Consider the following 23,647-nt stretch of genomic DNA (forward strand, 5'->3'; position numbering starts at 1 on the left):
CGGCCCGCACTACTTCCCGCAGCCCCCATTGGCTTGGAGTGGCGAACTGCGGCCAGTGGGAGCTGCGATCGGCTGAACCTGCAGATGTGGCAGGTAAACTAACCAGCCCGGTGCACCAGGGGCTTTCCCTGAACACGCAGTGGCCCACAGTTGAGAACCACTGAACTAGAGTAAATGATGGATTCTCTGTAACTTGAAGTCTTTAAATCAAGATTTGAGGACTTCACTAACTCAGCCACAGGTTCTGGGCCTACTACAGGAGTGTGTATGGGGGTCAGGTTATATGGCCTGAGATATGCAGGAGGTCAGACTAGATTATTATGATGATCCCTTCTGGCCTGAAAGTCAATGAGTTATTGTCTTCAATTCCCAAACCACTCTTTTTAAAAAAGTAATAGGTCATCTCACTAAGTCTCAGACATGGTCATCATTTTGTTTTAAAATAGGAAAATGAATCCTTCTAAACCACTATTGACTGAGACGTTGCCTCTGAAGTCACTTTTGATAATGCTGCCAGGCAGGCAGTCATGTGAGATTTCTTCAGAGTTAGTAATTTTTTAAATCTCCTTAAGTTTTTAAAGTAATACACACTAGCACACATGAGAGCTGGCAGGTAAGAAATTATTTCTATGGTGATACCAAAAGTGAGCTCAAATTGTATTTATTTCTGTCACTTCAAATTAATGTTAGTTCACCTTGAGAAACTACGCATCTAAGTTTGAGGCTCTAGAGTTTACCATTCGTTATTTCAATTTAGTACTTCTAACAAAAAAAAATAGAGATTTACTTTAATCAATATTATAAATCTTTTTTTCCCCAGAATGTCAAACTTTGAGCAATCTGAATCAGACTTTTACCAGTCTAACTATGCCACTGATATTCAAGATCAAGGTTATAGCAATTCAGGGGCCCATGAAAATCTTTACGGAAGCCAAAAGTAAGTACTCCATGTAAGAAGAAAATATTGATTTATTTTAAAAAAGGGGGTTTTCATTTAGCAACAAAGTACAATGTCTAATTGCCAGAAATGATGTCAAAATGTTCAATGGCATTTAAGGTCTCATGTGACTAGCCAAATGGATGCAGTAGCAATAGAAAGACGGAGAACATTTCCCTCCTCCTCCCCACCCCCGCTCCTCCTGCACAGGTGGGACTATTTAGTCTTTCCTAGAGAGAGAGGCTCTGATAAAAGGAAAACTCTGGGAGGTTCCCATCACCAAGTTTTCCAAAAATGATGCTGTCATAGCAGATGGGATTTTTGCCCATGTCCCCCCTTAATCAGAGAGTTTGTAGAGGCAAGGTGATCCACTAAAAGCCAGGTTAATCACTCTCCCCCATTCCCTTTGGGCTCCCTGACAGCACAACTCCTTTGGATTCCCCTAGCCGCCACTGTTTATGGGACACACCCCACAAGCCCTTTCCCTGCTGCCTTCAGCCAATCATTTTCCCATCTCCATATCCCCAACACTATTGCAGCTAAATGGAATGATGCCAGGGAAACAATTAAGTCCCCCAGTCTGCACAAGTGATCCAAGGATCAGGCCCCCTCTACCTTGATTTGAGGACTTCAATATCTCAGACATAGGTGAGAGGTTTATTGAAGGAGTGGGTGGGTAAGATTCTGTGACCTGCATTGTGCGGGAGGTCAGACTAGATGATCATAATGGTCCCTTCTGACCTTAATATCTATGTTGAAATTCACAGGGAATAAGAATGGTTTGTGGGTTAAGACTGGGGATCAGGGAATCTGTGATCAACTCCCAACTCTGCCACTTACCTCCTGGGTGACCTTGAGCTAATCACTTTATTCTCTCTGTACCTCATGCCACATGAGCAACATGGCTTTTCCCCACCTTTTGTCTATCTTCACTATCTAGAGCGTAAGGTCTCTGGGGACACTATATATATATATGTGCAGTGCTATATATAAGCCCAATGAGGGCTTAGTTTTAGCTGGGGCCTCTAGGCATTACAGGAATACAAGTACACTACATAATAATAATTAGGAAATAATTAGGCTTCATGTTATTAATACTGATTTTTAATCACACATTGCTAGAACTTTTTACAGGTGTTTAAGAAAAACATACATTCAGATATAATTATATATATTCCATTAAAATAGATAAATTGAAGGTGTCATTGAGGCTATAAAGTTTAAAAAAAAAATCAGGTTGACCTTGCAACCTTAAATGCCCTAGTGTGTGCCTGTATTATGATCATTTGTAATCATGAAATTAAAGATAATTTTATCCGGGGACCCCTTCCTTATTCAGTGTGCAGGGTACAATGAAAGAGGAAGGAGTGCAGTGTATTTAGGTAGGGAGGGAGCTGGTAGTCTGATCACAAAGGAAATACACCAGTGGACAGCTTTGGGTTATTGTGAGGTTGATTGTCACAAGTTGCCTGTTTGACTGACTAGTACTTACCCAGATGTCTAATTGTACTTATTGTTGTAGGTGCCAGGCACAGGATTCACCTCAACCTGGTGCTTTTGTCCCTCTAGAAACGCTTTCGTCTTCTCAAAGTTACATAGGCCAGATTTTGCACCCAACATACAATCCAGAGTTTTTATCTGACTCTAGTTATGCTGACAGTTTTGATGAAGAACCTCCTTTGCTAGAAGGTAAAGAATTAAAATATTAACTTTGTGTGGCTACATATATATATATCATTCTCTTTGTTAACTCATGAAAGTCACTAGAGAAATATTAATATCCAGCAGAGCCACCGCCCCCAATAGTTAGACTTGATATTAGCCTGTACCTCTCCATCACTTCAACCAAGATCCCTGAATCCTGTAGGATGGACATCTGCCAGAAGTTGGATCCTGCAGTTCTTGCACACTCCAAATACCGATTAGTGGGGATTTCAGGATCAGGTTTAGAGAAGAAAAAAGGGAGAGTGTGTCCAAGGTCTTGCATTGCATCCATGCAGGCAGATCTTTGTACCAGGGCCCAGATCCAAGCCACATATTAATAGGTATTAGGTATTGTCCTAAACTGGAAGTAATATTAAATCCCCTAGCCTCTTCAAAATAAATACAAACAACCAAACCTCACCTCATTTACATTTGTATTAGCATACCTTGTCTCAAAACCAGACTTTTTACAAATTCACTTGGTAAGCTTTTGTATAAGAACTGTAACTTTTGGCTAGTTGACAACACACAATCAAAATCCTTACTTGTGCATTTTAAGAAATAATAATCAATCCTAGACTGTCAAATCAGAAAAATTTACTGTTGATTTGTTACCTTGTATTTCTAACATAGACACATGTTTATGATTGGAAGGGCAGTGCCACAATTTGCATAGAAAACAAAAGTATTAATCCATTTTTATGGCCCATAGATCATATCCTTTACTACCATTAGGTGACAGCATAACAATAAATTTTGTATTCAGGCTTCATAGCAATTTTCCCCCTCTGTATTTATATCCCACAATAAGACATCATGTGAGGGTACTTATAATTAATAAACATGTATTATAATATAGTTTGCATACCTAGTAATAAATTTACTAGTTAAAAAGACTTAAGGCTGCTTATTTCAGTGGAAAACTGGAGAAAGTTTGTGCACCCTGCATACCTTCAGCTAGTTGACCATTAGACTGTAAAAGAGGTGCTGTTTATTATAAACAAGGTATGTTCAAGTCTTAATACTTTTAGCTAATGAACAGGTGAAGATTTCTTTCTATTTACAGAAATATTGCTGCTTTATAACTAACAAATAGATAAGGGTAAAACTGGACTTGTTTGTCACTGATTCAACATAATGAAGCAAAGTAAATTCTAGGCACATTCAGCCTGATCCTGCACCATTGAGGTTAATGGGATTTTTACCATTGACTTCCATAAGAGCCAGATTGTTGTGCCTATTGTAAATAGAATGTAGAAGTCCCAAACCAGCAAGCACCACACGCAGTTAACAAGGCTGTTTTGATCCACAAAGTTCCAGAGGTGTTCAGATCTGGGGTGTGGGTCAGGCCCATTTCCAGTTAAAATTTATATTTACAGTAGCATAATTAGAAAGAGCATAGACGGTATATCTGGTCTCAGTGTTCTCTCCCAAAAAAAATGGGCTGGCAGAGTGCAAGACTTGGACATCTGCTTTTTGAATTGGGTGTTGGTCCCACAAATGCTGGCTATCCAATTCCAATATTGTCCTAACCCGCACTGGAGCATTACAGGAAAAAAGTTATTCCTGAGAGTTTGAATATTTCTGCAGAGATTAAGGATGAAATCCTGGCCCCACTGAAGTCAATGACAAAACTCCCATCGATTTCAACGGGGAAGGATTTCATCCAATATTGAGTAATCCACAGGAATAATTGTGTAAGTGCAAAAAGCCCATAAAACCATACATAAGTTATTTTTACTTTTCCTCCAAGGGAAGTGTGTCATGTTTTTAAATGCCTCTAGCAATACAGCATTAAGACACTTCTCTTGTCAGATTTCCACAATTAAAGCATGTATCTCTGATGTCCTTGATGTTCTAAAAAGCCTTGAATTCTGCAGTTACTGCTGATCAGCATATTATTTGAGGTCTCCATTAATAAGATTTTAGAAACATATATATTGTAAAAATAGGAAAACCAAACATTATGTGGACAGTGTTGTCAGTATTTTTATTCTATCACATAAGATTCAATTTAATAAATTAATTATCCCAGCTTGAAGTCAGAATTCAGTCCTAAAGACACTGTATGAGAAGCTGGAATCAGAATACATTCTACTGCACTCTTATTTCCTTGTGGGGGAAAAAAAAAGCGGCTCATTTTGTTACTTTGGACTTGTGGTATCTAGTGGATTTGTATATAAAGGCTTCTAAAAATCATGGATAATTATGGAACTTTCCTTTTGCAGAACTTGGGATTAATTTTGATCACATATGGCAGAAAACATTAACAGTTCTAAACCCAATAAAACCAGTGGATGGCAGCATTATGAATGAGACAGACCTGACTGGGCCCATGGTTTTCTGTTTGGCCCTTGGAGCGACACTGCTACTGGTACAGTAAGGCAGAAGTCATGAGATTGTAAAGTTCATAACTGTAAAATAACAACTATGTGCAGTTTTGGAAGATGCTGAGCAGGTACAAAATGAAAAAGTTATGACGAGATAACTGGCTCTGTGGATGAAGGGAAAGCAGTGGACATGTTGTTCCTTGACTTTAGCAAAGCTTTTGACACGGTCTCCCACACTATTCTTGCCAGCAAGTTAAAGAAGTATGGGCTGGATGAATGGACTATAAGGTGGATAGAAAGCTGGCTCGATTGTCGGGCTCAACGGGTTGTGATCAATGGCTCCATGTCTAGTTGGCAGCCGGTATCAAGTGGAGTGCCCCAAGGGTCAGTCCTGGGGCCGGTTTTGTTCAATATCTTCATAAATGATCTGGAGGATGGTGTGGATTGCACCCTCAGCAAGTTTGCAGGTGACGCTAAACTGGGAGGAGAGGTAAATACGCTGGAGGGTAGGGATAGGATACAGAGGGACCTAGACAAATTGGAGGATTGGGCCGAAAGAAATCTGATGAGGTTCAACAAGGACAAGTGCAGAGTCCTGCACTTAGGACAGAAGAATCCCATGCACTGCTACAGACTAGGGACTGAATGGCTAGGCAGCAGTTCTGCAGAAAAGGACCTTGGGGTTACAGTGGACGAGAAGCTGGATATGAGTCAACAGTGTGCCCTTGTTGCCAAGAAGGCCAATGGCATTTTGGGATGTATAAGTAGGGGCATTGCCAGCAGATCGAGGGACGTGATCGTTCGACACTGGTGAGGCCTCATCTGGAGTACTGTGTCCAGTTTTGGGCCCCACACTACAAGAAGGATGTGGAAAAATTGGAAAGAGTCCAGCGGAGGGCAACAAAAATGATTAGGGGACTGGAACACATGACTTATGAGGAGAGGCTGAGGGAACTGGGGTTGTTTAGTCTTCAGAAGAGAAGAATGAGGGTGGATTTGATAGCTGCTTTCAACTACCGGAAAGGGGGTTCCAAAGAGGATGGCTCTAGACTGTTCTCAGTGGTAGCAGATGACAGAACAAGGAGTAATGGTCTCAAGTTGCAGTGGGGGAGATTTAGGTTGGATATTAGGAAAAACTATTTCACTAGGAGGGTGGTGAAGCACTGGAATGCGTTACCTAGGGAGGTGGTGGAATCTCCTTCCTTAGAAGTTTTTAAGGTCAGGCTTGACAAAGCCCTGGCTGGGATGATTTAATTGGGGATTAGTCGTGCCTTGAGCACGGGGTTGGACTAGATGGACTCCTGAGGTCCCTTCCAACCCTGATATTCTATGATTCTATGAAATGTTTCTTCAGCGTCTATTGAGAGTGGATATAAGAACATATTTTTGCTGTACAGCTTGTATATACAGTATTTAAATATAAAATTACACTTTGATGTAACACAGGTAAAATGCTTTCAATAAAAGTATAAGAGCAGGGCACATTTTCTGGAGGCTTGATATATGCCTATATATATATAGAGAGAGAGATTTTATACAATGTATGTGTCAAGGAGACTCCGCTCACTCACAAGGAATCCACCACATGGAGCAGTTTGCAGGGTCAAGACGTAAGTTGCAATACTGCCAACTCTAGCAATTTTAACGTGACACTAGCGATATTGGAGTTTTTTACCTGTCTCATGAAAACATGATGAAAGGTGCCAAGTCACGAATTCCCCCTTATTCAAAATGGCACCATCTTCTATTACTGTCAAAGGGGCTGAAAAAAGCAAGATGGCCACCATTTCCCTACAGTCTGTCTGCATGTGGAAGTGAGACTTCTCTCAACAAGGTTTGCTGCCACCTCCCCCTGTTTCCAGTGAGATTGAAGCCATCCGCACAGGCAAAATAGCTGCCACTTTGTGGTTCGAGAAGCTAAACAAGACACAGGGACTGTGAGGAGCAGCAGAGACACTGTGAAAGTTGGATGGGGAGAGTGAGGAGAGGCAGAGCACTGCGGAAAACAGGAAGAAGGTTTAGGAGTTGCAAAGGAATAGGGTAAAGAGGGGTTTGGGGGGAAGAGGGAGGCTGGGGGAGGTGCAGAGGACAGTGATAGAGTGGAAGATTGAGGGGATAGAATGGTAGCTCCCCCAGCCTCAGGGCAGGGTAAGAGGAGTAAGAGGAGTCCCCTCTGAGCAGCCAGGGGAAGTCAGCATTGCCAACTCATGTAGATTGTTCGCGAATCACAGGATTTTGGAGGGATGATGTGAGAAGCTCCTCTGATCCCGTGATTTTCAGAGCTGGGCAGAGTTGTGTGTAAAAGCCTTGGAGCTAAGGACACAGACTTGTCCTGCCACTGAGTCCTGCCTTCCTGTGTGAGCTTATAGCAAAGAAAGGGTCCTGTGGCAGAAGGAGGCAGGGGAAGGGTGAAGTCAGAGAAAGGGTGCTGCTGGGTCCCAGGTAGAGAAGTCAGGGGGCAGCAAGAGGCAGCAATAGGAAACAGATGGCAGTTCCCTTATCTTAGGGGTGAGGAGAGGATAAGTGAAGTCTATATCTGAGCAGCCAGGGAGGCATGCAATTTTGTGTGCATTAAAGGTTGGCTTTTCAGCCTGCAGTTATCACACACACATTGGCAGAGGAATAGAGGAGAGTTAAAGTCAAAAGACAGCTGAAAAATGTGATTTGATAATGGTTATTTTACAATTTCATGCTTTTTTTGGGCCAGTCTCATGATTTTTGAGAATCTGACTCATGATTTTCGATCTGTGGGGTTTGGGCCACACTGAAATTGGAATGAGACTAGGAAGATATTCCAGCATGACACACACCCTCAGTTTTGTTGCTATTGCAAAATGGACCTGTGTCACTATTATTGTGGGGAAGGAAAGAATTCTTGAAAATCTCTCCTTGTGCAGCTAGCAGTCAGTCAATATGAAAATGTAAACAATCTTCAAAATATCTTAGTTTTCAAAATTCGCCATACTTGTCAATTAATGTTGGTAGTACTTTTTTTCAGATGTCCTTGCAAGCGTAAAAAATGGGCTGTATTTAAACTTCTTCCCTTCTTTCTTATTTCCCGTCCCCCATCTCCTGCCTTACCCCTCTCTACTAACTAGCTGTTTGATAGCAGGAAAGCTGAACAAGAAGTTACCAAAAAGACTCCTAATTCAACCATTGATCAAAGACAATGGGGATCCCCTTTGCTACTAAAGCATTGCACTGGTTGTTGGCAACTGTTTATCAGAAAGGGAGTGAAAACGCGTGGCAATTTTGAGGAATGGAGTGCTTCCCTAGCAATGGGGCACTCTAATTCAGGGGGTGGCAGGGAGGCTCTAATTCTCTATTTCCTCTGTGATAAACTGCTGAATCAGAACACTCTTACAGATCCTAGGAATATTTGTGGAGTGCCTTGAACATGCAAACTTCAATATAAATAGCGAGTATTGTTATTTATATCAATGAAAAAGCTGAAGGGAAGGAGGCAGAAGAGTGAGGAGGGAAAGTAAGGAAACAACAGGAAAAGAGAGTGGAGGCCAGGTAGAAGAAGGCCATAGGAGAAATGCTATTAAATCCTATGATTACACCCAGAAAACTGGTAGGAAATGCCAGAAAAAAGGAGAGGAGGAAAGAAAATATTCGTTATTTTGTTGTTTTTTTCAGTTATTGCATCCCCACCTTTTTTTATAGCAAATGTTACTAAAATACTATATTCTAAAACATCATTAGAAATGTAGGCACTGAGACTGCTCATCCTGAGGTGTAGAAATACGAGGCCTGATTCACCCGTTACCCCAGTTTTAGGCCAGTGTGACTCAGAGGTGAAAGTAAGCTGGTACGCCCTGGTACGGCATACCGGTGCGCCGTACCGGGACAGGCTTTCCCAGATGGCAATTTAAAGCTCTGGGGTAGCGGCGGCGGGGCTCCGGCGGGGATTTAAAGGGCCGGGGCGGTAGCGGCGGCTGGAGCCCCGGGGCACTTTAAATCCCTGATGGAGCCCAGCCGACCCTACCCCAGGGCTTGGGCAACTGGGCTCAGGCGGGGATTTAAAGGGCTCGGGGCTCCAACAGCCGCTACCACAGCAGAGCCCCAGGGCCTTTAGAATCATAGAATTCTAATTCTTTAAAGCTCTGCCAGAGCCCTGGGGTAGTGGCAGCTGGGATCCCCCAGGGCTCCTCAGTGATTTAAAGGGGCCAGGGTTCTGCTGCGGTAGCAGCAGCTGGAGCCCTGGGCCCTTTAAATTGCCCCTGACCCTGGGGCTCCCAGCTGGAGCCCCAGGCCCTTTAAATCAAGATTTAAAGGGCCCAGGGATTTAAAGCCCTGCCTCTTCTGGTTGAGGCCACGCCCCCTGCTCAGGACTCTGGTGTACCGGTAAGTCCTTTAACTTACTTTCACCCCTGCTGTGACTCCAATGAATGAATGAAACTGTAATAATGCAATAGTGAATCAGGACCAATGGGCAGATTGAGGCACGAACCATCCTTTTGTTCTGTGTAAAGTGTGTAGGACAATGGGGCCCTAGTCAATGACTAGGGCTCCTAGGAATTACAGTCATGCTAATGATAAGGTTCAGTAAACAAAAAATGGTTCAAACCCATATGGCTGTGCCAGACTATTGTCAAAACTTCTGACCTGTAGGAATGCAGGATTTCATATGCCATCTAACAATTTCAAGTTGTTTGGTTTTATCTCTGATATATTTGAATGCTGAACTGGCTTTTCAGCCTTGCAAGCTGTGGTATACCTCTAAATGAAATAATTCTCTTATAATAGGAATAGTAACATAATTTAACTGAAGGCTTGTTCCAGAAAATAATTTATAAATTACATTTTGTTTTAAGCTTATTGCTATGCAAAAGTTCTTCAAATAGTAGCCTTTCTTTTGAAGATTAGTAAAAAAAGGAAGGACACTAGTAAGGATTGTGAGAGTGGGAGTAATGCCTGATTCTCCTGTCCTGCAGGCAACTCCATTACAGTTAGAGGTGACAGACAGCAGAATCAGACCCAGAGGCCTTGGGTCTCCACTGCTCTGCACCGTGCATACTCACATTCATGGAGAGTGGGTATAAAATGCCACCAAATCAAACTTCTGCATTCACTTGCACAAGTGGTAGCATTTTATACTCACTTTACACAGGTCTGAGAACACAAGATGAAAGGCAGTGGAGAATCCAGGCCCAAGATTTTTATTTTATTTTAATTTTGTTCCTTCCACAAGACTGAGTGCACTAAATTTAACACATCCTAGTTCAAATTCTGCCAAACTAGTAGGGCCTGATTCTGATCTCATGTACTTTGGGACTATCCCCATTGAAGTCAGGGGAGCTACACTGGTGCAAAAATGGTGTGAGAAGAAAATCAGGGCCATCACCTTCAGTTATGTCCTCTTTTTTTCGCTCCTTTCTACTGCACCAGACATAAATTCTCTGTAAATCAAACAGTGCTTGAAGTGGAATTTTCATTTAGCTGCTAACCTCCCTTCTTTTGTCTCTGTCATAGTAATTTGTTAACTTAGATTAAGCTTCTAAGTAGGGCTGTGTCAATTAATTAAATACTCTGAAACAATATAAAATATTAGTTGATGATTGTTGTTGCATCTGTCTGCAATACAGCATGTATCAGTTGATCTCTAAAAACTATTGCCCAAACCAATTGGAAATGTTAAACCTATTAAAAACCTGCAATGACTCCAATGGTAGTTGTTAGTAATCTGATGTAACAATTAGGGTTTTAAAAATATGCATATATTTTAGGTTAATATGAAAGGGCTATAACAGAAGCTTGAGAAGAGGTAAGGTGCCCTAACCAATATCAGCATGGTCTATATCAGGATGGAGAAAGATACAGTATTCTACACTGGAGCCAGAGGTGTAATTTCCAGCTGGTGTAGACGTAACTGCGCTAGTTCTGATCAAGCTATCGCACTAAAAATAACAGTGTAGCCGCGGTGGTGAGTTGGGTTAGTTCTTGGATAGACTCATACTTCAGAAGGCTAGCTGCCTGTGACACTGCAGCTACACTTCTACTTTTAGCACACTAGCTTGATGCGAGCTAATCTGGGTATGTCTAATTGAACTGGAAACTATACCTTCCATCTCCCATGTAGATATACTGTCAGTAATGAGATATAGAGCTTTTTACTTCTTGGTCACTGTTTCAAATCTGGCACAGATCAGTGGTGCCTGCAGCTTGTTGCTACCTAATCTAAAGACTGTTGATTGGACTATTGGAAATGATGGTGGTGAGGTCAGTGCAATTTCTATTCTAACCTAATCCATATAGGTACTTATACCATGCTCATCACCGTAGTATCTGAGCACATTCCCAGAATGTGTTAAGCAAAATGACTAACATCTCTCATGTTTGTTCTTTCATCGTCTCTCCAGGGGGAGAATTGTGTGTTCAGTAGAATATCTTATTTGGGATTTTTTTACGATCTATACAAATGTATTTTATTATATATATATATATATATATATATATATATATATATATATATATATATATATATATATATATATATATATATATATATATATATATATAGTATACTCATGTTGGAGTATGTTTATATTTAGAAAGCAAGGTCAAAGAAATGTGCCTTTCACTTGGAGTGGAAGGTGATGTGGTTTGTGATGGCCCTTAGTTCCTTGAGGAGTTAGTTCTACAATCTTGAGCCAGCCTCTGAGAAAGTTCTGCCTCCTGCGTAGACAAGCTTTATCCTTATGGTAAGAAGTTCCATTGTGCCAGAGGCGCAAAGTTGATGACCTTGGGCTACAACCCAGAACTCTAATTCCTAAAAAAACAGGTGTCAAAATCTCAATACTACCCCAACGGTCAGCATTCAGTCCACTTGTTAGCAGCCTGAGAGGTCAAACATTTCATGTGGCATGAGTACTGAGCTACTCTCTCACAGCTAGAGGTGATTCATCAAAATTAGAATTGGAACGTCATGAGTAAATTTGTCCTGTGGCGGCTGCCTGTATTGTACTTGCTTTGTGGATAAATGAGAAGATATGTCTCCAGAGCTGTCAGGCCAGGTACCTTTCACAAGCATTACATTCACTAAAAAGAAATTCTGAAAAAGAGCTGGAGAATCACTCTCTAAATGGAGCAAAAAAAGATTTGCTGATGGTTACTGGAAAGATTAATGTGGCAGAGAACATATACCATGAAGAAGCGGAGTCACAATACTTTGTGCTATACATGCTAGGGTTGGGTTCAGAAGCAAACAGTGACTTTCCTATTGTAGCCAAGGGAAGGAAGGGATAAATTCACCCTGAAATTCAACATACATCCCCCAAAGGTTCACAAACTTATCAAGCCTGGTCAGAGTTTAGGGTTTGTAGGGGAAAGAGACTCCAAGTCTTGCCAAGTATGGTGTTTCTTTATGAAAGATTCAAACTGCTGTAATGAAAGGGTACATGATGTCCCCAATGCACAAAGGAAAACAGAAGTGTTGCTATCTACTAAACAGATTGTGTCCTTGGTAATTTTTAAGAAAACAATGATACATAATTACAAAAAAGTAGTACGGCATCCCCACTAACCAATCTAGTATGAAATGTCTGAAGTGACGGGCCTCCCACCACTTTTCTTGGGAGGCCCACAGCCTCACATCTCCTAATCCGACAGATTTTCCTGATATTTAACCAAAAGTTTAATTTAGTTGTTTTTATCTTCGGACTCCTAACACCTTCCTGAGTCTCCCTAACCATTTCCTGTCCTTCATTGGAGCCTGATTAGTACAAGGAAATGGAGAATTGAGTTCTGTATTTCTATCCATTCAATGCAAATTAAAATATAAACTATTAATGAAAGATTTATCTTAGGATATTTTGATTTGAGGGAGAAAAAATCCCAAAATACTGGCCTTGATTCTGATCACACATAAAATGGCATAACTGAAGTAAGTGTAAAATATGTATAAGCAGAAAGAGGATCACACCTCATGCTTTCATTCTGTTTCCTCCCAGTGTTTCATGATTTATGGTACATGTGTGCTGTTTTGTACTTACTCATATTTATTTCAGGCAGGAAAAGTTCACTTTGGCTATGTATATGGCATCAGTGCTGTTGGGTGCCTAGGAATACATGCTTTACTGAACCTGATGAGCATAGCAGGTGTCTCGTATGGCTGTGTTGCCAGTGTACTGGGCTACTGCCTGCTACCCATGGTGGTCCTGTCCAGCTGTGCAGTCTTCTTCTCACTACAGTAAGTATCAGAGTATTATGGCAGAACCCATAAGGATTACTATAATTTAGACTAGCGTTATACAAAGGTTTTTAATGCTAAGACTAGAGGATACTTTATATCGCTAAAAATTGGAAGGAAAATATCAGTACATGAAGGAACGAAAAACAATGTTAGTATTTTCAGGTGGAAATGGACAAATTGTGTGTGTGAGAGAGAGAGGGTGTGTGTGTACTTTTAGTTCTAGAATGGTTCAGAGATCTGTCCCACTTTATATGAGCCCCAAAGTTTGGTGAATTTGGATAAATTAGTTCCAGTTTGGAATTATCTTTATTTAAAATAAATTTGTGCTCAAAACCGAGGCTGGCTTTGATTTGACAGATCTCCTTTACTCTGTTTTTTGTTTGGTAAAACCACACCACTACTGGTTCAAATCCAGGTTTCAACTTTTTTGTACTAACCCTCCGTGTTTGGGTAAATGGTTTTAGTACTGGCCCATCTCTAATTTCAACTGCCTTCAGCAACATAAATCTACTATCCTCTGTGACACTGGCAGTCCAGGTGCCAACTCTTGCCAAGGCTATAGGCCTCAGCCAAGCACTGACAAATTCATTGCTGGAAACTAGCCTGTTTCACCTATGTGTTAGAATGGTTAAGATGGATATTGGCCTTATAACAATGTGTTTAGAATTTATTAAGTTGCTGCATACATTAACCTCGCTTATAACTTCTTCATCACCTGCTATAAGGTAATATTTAAGTTTTTGCTTTGTAACTGTAAAAAATGTTTGCTCTTAAACTGTGAACCCAGTCAGGAGGGAGTGTCTCCTGCCTATCAAAACTAAATGGGCCATCAAAATACAAAAACTTTGTTAATTGCCCTTTTGCACCCATGCAAAGACTATATGCAAAAGGGCTCATCCCATCAGCTTGAATTCTGGAAGAAGGAAATAAAAATAACTGATAAAGAAAAATTTTAATCTTTTTTTCTGTTTCAACTCTCACAAGGCGGGAGCTACAAAACTGAAGCAGAAATCCCTGGGGTCAGTCTGTGTTAGCCCTAAAAGACATTCCGAGCTGACAGATTACTGTAACTCTCTCACCTTTTAAAACCATAAGACTAACTCATTTGTGTATTTATGCTTGCCTGCTTTAACCTTGTAATGATCCTCATTTCTTTTCTTAGTTAATAAATCCTTTGATAGTTTACTATAGGATTGGCAACAAACATTGTCTTTGGTGTGAGATCTAAGGTACAACCTGACCTGGGGTGAGTGACTAGTCATTTGGGACTGGGAATAATCTGAATATTTTGTGATCTTTGGTGTAGAGCAACCATCTATCACTAAGTCCATCTTTCCTGGGTGGCAAGATAGATTGGAGTGCCCAAGGGGACTGTCTCTGACTCCATGGTAAGATTGTTATACTGCTTTAGGAGTTCACACTTGTTACTGGGTTCGTGAAATCTAATTATAGATTATACAACCAGTTTGGGGTCTCTGCCCTGTGTTTTAACAGTCTGCCCTGAGGTCAGTAGTGTTGTATCTCTGTCGATCGCAGGATATTAGAAAGACAAGGTGGGTGAGGTAATATCTTTTATTGGACTAACTTCTGTTGGGGAGACAGATAAGCTTTCGAGTTTACACAGAGCTCTTCTTCAGGTCTGGGAAAAGTACTTACAGTGCCACAGTATGATCCCCAGACCTGAAGAAGAGCTCTGTGTAAGATCGAAAGCTTATCTGTCTCCCCAACAGAAGTTAGTCCAATAAAAGATATTACCTCACACATATTGCCCTGAAGTGCGCACTCATGGTTGTGAACCACTCCAGACAGCATCACATCCTCTCATTGCCATCCCTTGTCATGACCCAGCTCTGTTGTTACACCTATGAGAAATCAGCAAACCCTTAACGATTAACCTAAGGTGCAATAGAGCAGGTGACTGAGGGGTAGTTGAGGCAACTCAGCAAAAAAGTACTATAATTAAAAAACTAATTGCAAGGTTTAAAAAAATAGTATGACTATACATATATTGGACTGCCTGTTGGACTGTAAGCTCTTTGAGACAGGGTCTGTATCTGCCTCTGTACAGTGCCAAGAACAAGGAGGTCAGGGCCCTGACCGGAACCTCTGGGCACCACAGCAAAATAGATAATAAATAGTATCTCCCCACTTATTAAACTTAAAGCCGATCTATTTTATTTCTATTTTGTTTTTAACACCAAAAAATATGGAATGTGCCTTGCATAGTTAGAAGACTGTAGCTAGAAAATGTAAATCTGCTCTCAGTTACTTTATTTAGAAAAGCACCAATTAAGTCTAAATATTGTTTTTCAGCAAATGTTTTTGTTGGCATAAGCATTTTTAGCACACTGACAGTGTCCTTGCCTCACATTTCCATGGATCTGTTATGGTCTATCCTGGCCATAATCCATGTATTCAAGAGTTTCTATGTTCTCCCTGACATGATGGATAGTCAGGGAACCCTCTGTTGTCTCAACAATATATATATATATTTACTTGATTAACCTGTTTAATTATCTGGATTTATAAAAGGTGCACATATGTATTTACAGTACAGATGGGGCTAACTCCAAAGCAGCTGTTACAGTTGATCAGGGTGCTGGTGTCTGCTTCAGAAAATCCCCAAGCACATACAGTACCTTTGTAATACGCTGTAAACCTACTAAAAGTCTATCTTTAGAAATCCAAAAATATTTACAGTGGTAGCTCTTAAAACTTGCCAATTTTATCAGAAATAGATAAGATTACATCAGTATCTGCAATGTTCCCTTGTGCGTCCTTACTTACAATAGGAAATGCCTTCAATACTACAAATACTGAGATCATCTAATTGCAAGCTATTAAAGGCAACTGACAGTTTTCAAGGAAGCGTTTATTTGTTTTTTAAATACAGCTGATCAAAATCATCAGAGAAAACATTATAATATGTTTTGTGATTTTTTTTTTCTTCTTTGGTCAAAGTTTGAAATTTTGATTAAGCATTTTGTCAATTTCTAATTTTAAATTTTGTGAATAGCTTTAGTTTGGTCTCTCTTTCACAGAAAATTTACCTAAGATAAGTTACAGAGAGAATTCTGTAATTGGAACTGAGCTCATTCTCTTAGCAAAGATAGCTGTTAGGTCATAAACATGAAAATTGTCATTTTTTCATATTTTTGATGCAAAATTAGCAATTTCATTTTATCTTTGAATGAAATAAAATTTGGGATAAGGAGGGTGCAAAATGGCACAAAAGAAATGGCCAAAATTTTCATGGAAATATTTGTGAAACAAAATTCAGTTTTTCACAGGGCTACTCATGTCAATCTAAGATGGCAATGTGCCTAATCACAAGCTGATTACATTTTCTAGGGGTAATAGTGTCTGATAAGAATAGATTTAAATAAGCAGTTTGCTGATCTCCCTTCCTCATCCCCACCCCGAAAACCCTTCTTTAGACAAAATCCTTGAACAGAGTGAATATCCCATTTATTTGGGCTGTGTGCTAAGGTAAGTGAGCATGAGGCTGAAGAATGGAATCCTCGGGCCCAGTCTGCAGCAACTGGTGCACAGATGTGGGCCCATCTACAGGGTATGTGAAGACGTGGTCAGCAATTATTCTCCAACTTTGTGCTCTGGTCAGTAGCTCCATGCTGTGTGCAGATTCCAAGCACCTATCCTGGTACTAACCACAAATCCCCTTCCATGTTCCTGTGCAAATTGCTACCTCCGAGTTTGGCTCCATGGCACACAAATGCAGCCTACCTGAATAGGCTCTGTTGTCCAGTCCTTCAATGCATCATAAGCACAGCATTTTCCTTGCATTTTGAGACTTTTGTGCTCCTGGAAGGTGCCTGAGGATTTGACCTTCATAGACACCACTGGCACCAGGGCCATACTGGTGCTAAACCATTTATTCCAGCAGAAATGTGCTGTTAGACTGAGAACTGAATCTTTAAGTGCAGCTAAGCAGCTCTTGGCTGACTGGGGGAAAAGGTGACTTTATGCCATCTTTCCATCACTATCAATCCTGGAGCCAGCCTGGAGTGGCCAATTTGGCCCCCAGTGCAAAGCAGAGCAGCCACAGTTCTACTCTAAATTGCACCAATTTCTCAACGCCCCCCAAAGTGCTATTATGCTAGATGGGAATTGCTACTGCACAGCGTGCACCTGCTACATCCTTTCCTTCTCCTGACATGCTTCTAGTATGTGCTCTATGCCAGTGGGGCAGAGAAGGAATTATGTAAGAGCCAGTGTGAGTGATCACAAGTGTGTGATACAAGACATTGTCTTTTCTCAAGCTCATATTCCCTACCACACATGGCCTCTAGGCCATGAGGCTGCCTTGGTAAAAAGTGCAAATCCATATAGCTCCATTTAAATAATGACATATTGTGCATGTTGCTTTTAGCTGCTGGGGACTTCTGTTCACTTTGAAATTTAAAAGCTCAGAGCCCAGTTTTGCTTACAGACCTGGACAAAGTAGTTGGAAGCTTGCTAGTCTTCCAAGTAATACCATTGACAGAGCTGTTGTTGCCATCTGAAATGGATCAATGCCATTTTGCTTGATGTTTTATTGTTTTAATTCACTGCTCAACCTTGACTTTCATTACATAAGTCATTCCTTGTTTGTACCAGTGACTACTGCCGTATTAACAAGATCTTAGACATGAACTAGACTCTGATAAGATTTCATTCTGCACATGTTAACCAGTGGATTCCCCTTGTTTTATTTTTGCTTCATAGGGGGATACTTGGAACTTCCTTAGCTCTGATTATTATTGGATGGTGCAGTCTGTCAGCTTCCAAAATTTTTATCTCTGCATTAGCCATGGAAGGCCAGCAGCTTCTCGTGGCTTATCCCTGTGCTCTACTTTATGGACTCTTTGCACTTCTGACTGTTTTCTGAAATGTACTTTGTGGCAGCCTGATTATACTCTATCTGTGTGGGTGTTTTTACTTTTAGTCCTCCTAGATTCACATTAAACTCCATTAACAAAAAATAGATTGTGATTTACCTTTTATTTTCTTAATGGATGATGGATAAAGAAATAGAAACAGGGTGATAACTTTAATAATGACATTCTAAAAGTCTCAAATCTTAAACATTTTGCTCCGATACTAATAAAAATAAGGTATTTTAGGGAGGAAATCTGCAAAATAAAATGTCATTTTAAAAAATGATTGTGTACTTGCAGGTTTCAGAGTAACAGCCGTGTTAGTCTGTATTCGCAAAAAGAAAAGGAGTACTTGTGGCACCTTAGAGACTAACCAATTTATTTGAGCATGAGCTTTCGTGAGCTACAGCAAGTGAACTGTAGCTCACGAAAGCTCATGCTCAAATAAATTGGTTAGTCTCTAAGGTGCCACAAGTACTCCTTTTCTTTTTGTGTACTTGCAGTGTTTCGATGGGGATAACATGTATTGTGGAAGGGGTAAGTGAAAAGCAATAACAATGCAGTATTTTATAGGCATAGTAACTCAAGTGAAAAGTTTAAAGTCATTGTTTTAATGTAAGTAATGTTCAATTTGGCATTTTACATGAACATTAAAAAAAAGTCTTTCCTTTTTCTTAAGAGGTTGAACAGCCTTTGTTTATAATGTTGAAGAATTGCCAAAGATGGACAGCAAGAGCAAAGTTGTTACAATACAAAGTAAGCAAACTAGAAACCTCATTCTGTTTGGTTTCTTTTTTTAAATAAATGTGGCTCTGCAAAGCCTCATTGTACTGTACATAATGTACAGTAATGCTAGAGTCTAAAATTGCCACTAAACCACTGCCTGCTGTCACTGCAGAAAAAAACACTGCTCAAAGCAAAGGTAACTACTAAATATGTCTCCTGAAAGGCAGAACTGCATTTGTGCCAGCAAAGTACAGATCTCACCCATTTTGTATACAGGAAAAAAAAAATCTATTCACTGCTGTTAGTATTACAGCAACCCAACAATTTTGTAACAATGCTGGAGCACAAAATGCATAAAATATTTCAAAAAAGTACTATTGGGAGTATCAAGCCATCAGAAGAGAATAAAATGTTTAGGTATGATTTAACATTTTAAGAGGCAGAATCCTCTATTAGTGAAAAAAACTGAAGAATGCACTCATAAAAAGGCTCCAGAAACAACACTGTAAAGGCAGAACTGAATAATAAACATAATGATAAACTAGATTGTAATAAATGTTTTTACCCATTTTTCTCTTTGAGGAATATTCATTGATTTTTTCCAGTGTATTCATTATTGAAAACTATTCAGTGAATTTTCTGCTAAGTATTTTACCTCTGTGGATTGATAGTGAATAGTTGTGTGTAGGTATTCAGTGTTCACTATCTGAATTGACTAGGGGCCCGATCCTGCAAAGAGTTATGCACACGTTTAACTCTGTGTTGGGTGAGTAGGCCCTCTGACCTCAGTGAAACTATTCAGAGTGTGTAAAACTAATCACCTTTGTAGGTCTTTGCAGGATTGGGGCCCGGGTTAGTAGTGATTGCTCAGATGAGCCACATGCTATGTGTTTCTACTTCCTTATTGAAGGAGCCCCACAACCACTTCTGGCGCAAATACTTGCCTTTGAAAATTTAATAGCTGATTGCTGTGAATGCTTGTGAGGGCAACTTTGAAATTTGGTTTTGCTGAACTTCAGCACACCTTGATCACACTAGTGTTGTCAGGGAACAAACGCAAAAGGGGCACAAGCATGAACTGACCAAATTCTTTTAAAAATTCCACTGATTATTTATGGAAAAATATTTGCTGTATTCATCCACCTCCACCAAGAGGGAAAGATACACATAGAGCTTCACTTACTTTTCATAACACAGCAACAAGAAGACAACTCAAATAAATTATTAAGGGCTGCGTTTATGTTTTGAGAGAGTTTTAGAGGTTTTCCATTTTAAAAAATTAAACAAAGCCTGATTCACAGTTGTTCTGCACATTGTATAGCCATTTCCACCAATGCAAAAGAGGTGTAAAATGTTCTATTCTGACCTGGCAGCATTTTATACCCACTTTCCACTCACTCTGCATTAGGGTAAATGACTACAGAAGGTACAGGGCAGCAGTGAAACAAGCCCTCCATATTATGTTTTTATGTTAATAAACAACAAGCATAACTTAAGGAAATAAAGGACACCTTGCAACTTTGCCATCAAACGGCCATTGACAGAACAAATGCAAACGAGAAGAGAAAATGTGTGATGCGAAGTGATGCAACTATTGTTGTTATTTAATTCTACTTATTAAGCGCCAATATGTGCTTGTCAAAACGAAGACAAAACATAACCCAAATAGCTTAATTCCAAGAGAAAAACCCGCAGAAGATGACAATGGGAACCCAAGGAAAGAATAACTTGGCATTTGCTTGTACTTGTGTTTGTTATCACAGTTGGCTAAGCACATGAAATAGTGTGTTGTTAGAGGAGTTAGTGTGTCTATAATGCAGTGTCTCATTCTTACACATCTCAGTGTGCTTCAAAGTTTTGCAGATTTAGGTCTATATTCCTCTTTACCAGTGTGACCAGAAGCCAGTGAATGTGTGTTGTAGGGGCAGTGACTCTGTAGAATCCTCCCCTTCCTCTGAACCTGCAAAAGCTTCTTTGCCACTAGTCCATGGATGTGGGGGCTCCTACAGATTGAGACAGGCTGGGACTGAAAACACATGAATTGGTGACCACCCCCCTAATTTACTCATGATACCTCAGATCTTTTTCCACCTGAAAGAAGCATTATAAGGTGCTAGCATTCCTCTCGTCTCTTATCATCTTTGGTTCTCTAGTCAGTTTTACCAAGGTGACTTCTAAAGGGCCTTTAGTTAGTAACAACATCACTGTGCTACTCTCCAATATGTAACGGTAGTGGAACGGAAATGTAAAGAGACAATAGGTTGAAAAGGATCAGGCCTCAAGTGAAATCACTACAAAACACGCATGTGTGACGGCAGGATATCACCATCACATTGCTTTGTTTTGGACATGCTTCTCCCAAAACCAACCCAACAGCACCATACTCTTCCCCCCCTGGACTATTTGTACCAGGCTATTTCATTTCCCCACATCCCTGTATGAAAGATTAAAGAAAAGTGTGGTAGGCCATGAGTTTCAACTTGCTAAAGAGAAGATTATAAAATAATAATTGGTCACGCTGTGATTTTTAATTCATGTTTTCTCCTCTCCTCATATACACACACACAAATTTTTAACTGTTTTTTTTAGCGTTGCCACTAATAGCTCAATAATCATGAGTCAGAACCCAGCCACTCATTAGATTAGCTTAAAAATCATTAACTTTTAAAAAGTAGCAAAAATCATTTTTATGGTCTATCTTCTGATTTCTGCGCTACCCTCATGTGATGGGGCAGAGTGGCCCCACACTGGTACCGCAGGTGTTAACCCTTCCCTCCATGCAGAGGAAGCCATGCCCCGGAAGCCCTGCTGGGCATGCTCCAATTGGAGAACAGGTATAAAAGCCTGCAGAGCTGCCTCAGTCAAGGCTAACCACTGGAGGGGAAGGAGGTGCGTGGCTAGCCCTTGAGGGGCAACTGCTGGTACTCTTGGATCCAGTAGCCAGGACGCGCCCGGATGGAAGATGCCACGGGAGGAGAGCAGACGGGAGGACCCCCTGAAGTGGAGAACCCAGTGGTTCTGGTAAGAAGTGCCCCAAGGGAACTCTAGAGATGAATAGTGTTGGTGCTGTAAGGATGCTTGGTGTGTTGTGGGTGGATCCCCACTGAGCTGGGGCAAGGGAAACACTGCTACTAGTGGGACCGGGTAGAGAGGATGGGTCTGGGTCCCCCTACTAACCTCCCTGACATGTGGGGTGAGTTGTATGGACTCTGGCTGTTGGGACTCACTGCCCTATGACTCAGGGAAGTAGTATGGATTCTGGCTGTTGGGGCCCACCACCCTGACCAAGGGATGAATGTGGGGAGACTGGCTATTAGACCACAACAGGATACCCTTTTAAGGGTGGGTGTGGGAACTCGAGTGGTGAGGTACTGACACCTCACCCACACCTGCCACAAAGGGGTGCTGTGGTGCCAGACCTGCCACACCTCACTATGAATGTGAAAATTCAAGCTTGAATATTTACTGTAACTGGGCACAGACTCTCTGGCAGTGCCTCCTGCTGGCTGTCTCAGGGAATTAGCTTTCCAGCCTCTGGAGTGCCCTCTGTCGGCTGGTGTCTCACCTTGCTGCTGGCTCCTGTGTCCCTCCCAGGACCCTGGTGCCCCTTTAACTGGGTGCTTGCCCCTGGCAGTACCCCACAGTTCTGGGTCTCCCCCTTCCCAGGGGAACCGCTGCACCAACTAGCCTCACCTTGACTGGCAGTAGCCTAAGACTGAGGCACCAACTAGCCTCCACTCCCTGGGGCAGACTGCAGTATAAGCCACTCATCATAGGCAAGGGACTGCTGCCTCTGCCTATCCGTGGCTGCCCTTGCAACCCCTGTACCTAATAGGCCTTCCCAAGCCTGCAGCCTGGGGCTTTCCTAAGCTGGAGCTCCCTGGCTCCCTTGGCCTTTCCTCAGCCCTGCTCCAAACTGGATCCTGTATTCAGGTCTCTGCAGCCAGGTCCCTCCCTCTCGGGGCTAGAGAGAGTTCTTCTACTCCTGGCTTTTATAAGGCCTGCTGGGTCTGTTTCGGGTGTGGCCCCAGCTGTGGCTGCTCTGCCAATCAGCCCAGCTTTGCCCCAGCCCTCTCCCAGGGCTGTTTTAGGCCCTTAGAGGCAGGAGTGGTGGCCATCCTACTACATTTACAAACTGCACACACACAAAAAGCATGGTTATTTAGCCTCTCTTCTCTCATTTCAAACAATGATTTCAACAGGGCACATATGGTGTACAAGAGGCAAATTGGCAGTCATGTTACAGGGATATGGAGGAAAGGTTCCAGAAGATTCTGTAGAAGGTATGGTCAACTAGACTGAGAAATTATCATGTACTTGTGAGGCTTCAGACCAGACTATTAAGTGAATGATGCTGTTGCCAGAAACTGAAAGGTTTGTTACAGCTGATGCTGCCCAAGAATGTTTTAGAGTGTCCTGCTGTCCAAAAAGCGCATGTTGATTTACTTTTCCCCTAAATGATTCTGAGACTCCTCTAAAATAGAATGGAGTGTAAAGAGAATCCAGAGAACCGCTCAGAGAGTGAACAAGGGAAGCCCCTGAGAGAAGAAGTTTGTCTCATCCTGTTTAAGATCACAGTGACTATGGTTTTATTTACAAGAGGCTAATGAAAGTCAGACTACTTGCGGACAGTAGAGAGAGTGAGATGTGCTGATATTGACCTGAATTGTTTTCTAGTCCTTCTGTAGATAGAGCCAAATTTTCTGCTTTTGTAACTTGAGAAAACATCACTGACTTCAAAGAATCTGTCAGCTTATACCAGCACAAAATCTGGCCCATAATATTTTACTGTATAGGTAATGTTAATTTGCCTGCATACTCTCAGTGAACTTCTGCAAACTCATAAAGCATAATTAGTTTTTAAATAATATAGAGG

The 23,647-nt window shown here is 41.2% G+C and overlaps 1 protein-coding gene across 1 annotated transcript; it reads left to right on the top strand.

The window, feature by feature from the left end:
• Positions 1 to 821: 821 nt before the first annotated feature.
• Positions 822 to 18,056, top strand: YIPF7 (Yip1 domain family member 7). The gene is made up of 5 exons (XM_073340107.1): positions 822 to 937; positions 2,460 to 2,626; positions 4,870 to 5,015; positions 12,984 to 13,165; positions 17,894 to 18,056. The coding sequence occupies exons 1-5, from the start codon at positions 822 to 824 to the stop codon at positions 18,054 to 18,056; spliced, it is 774 nt and encodes a 257-aa protein (XP_073196208.1).
• The last annotated feature ends 5,591 nt before the right edge of the window (positions 18,057 to 23,647 follow it).

The sequence above is a fragment of the Lepidochelys kempii genome, chromosome 4 (genome assembly GCF_965140265.1).
Source record: "Lepidochelys kempii isolate rLepKem1 chromosome 4, rLepKem1.hap2, whole genome shotgun sequence".
NCBI classification, from domain to species: domain Eukaryota; kingdom Metazoa; phylum Chordata; order Testudines; family Cheloniidae; genus Lepidochelys; species Lepidochelys kempii.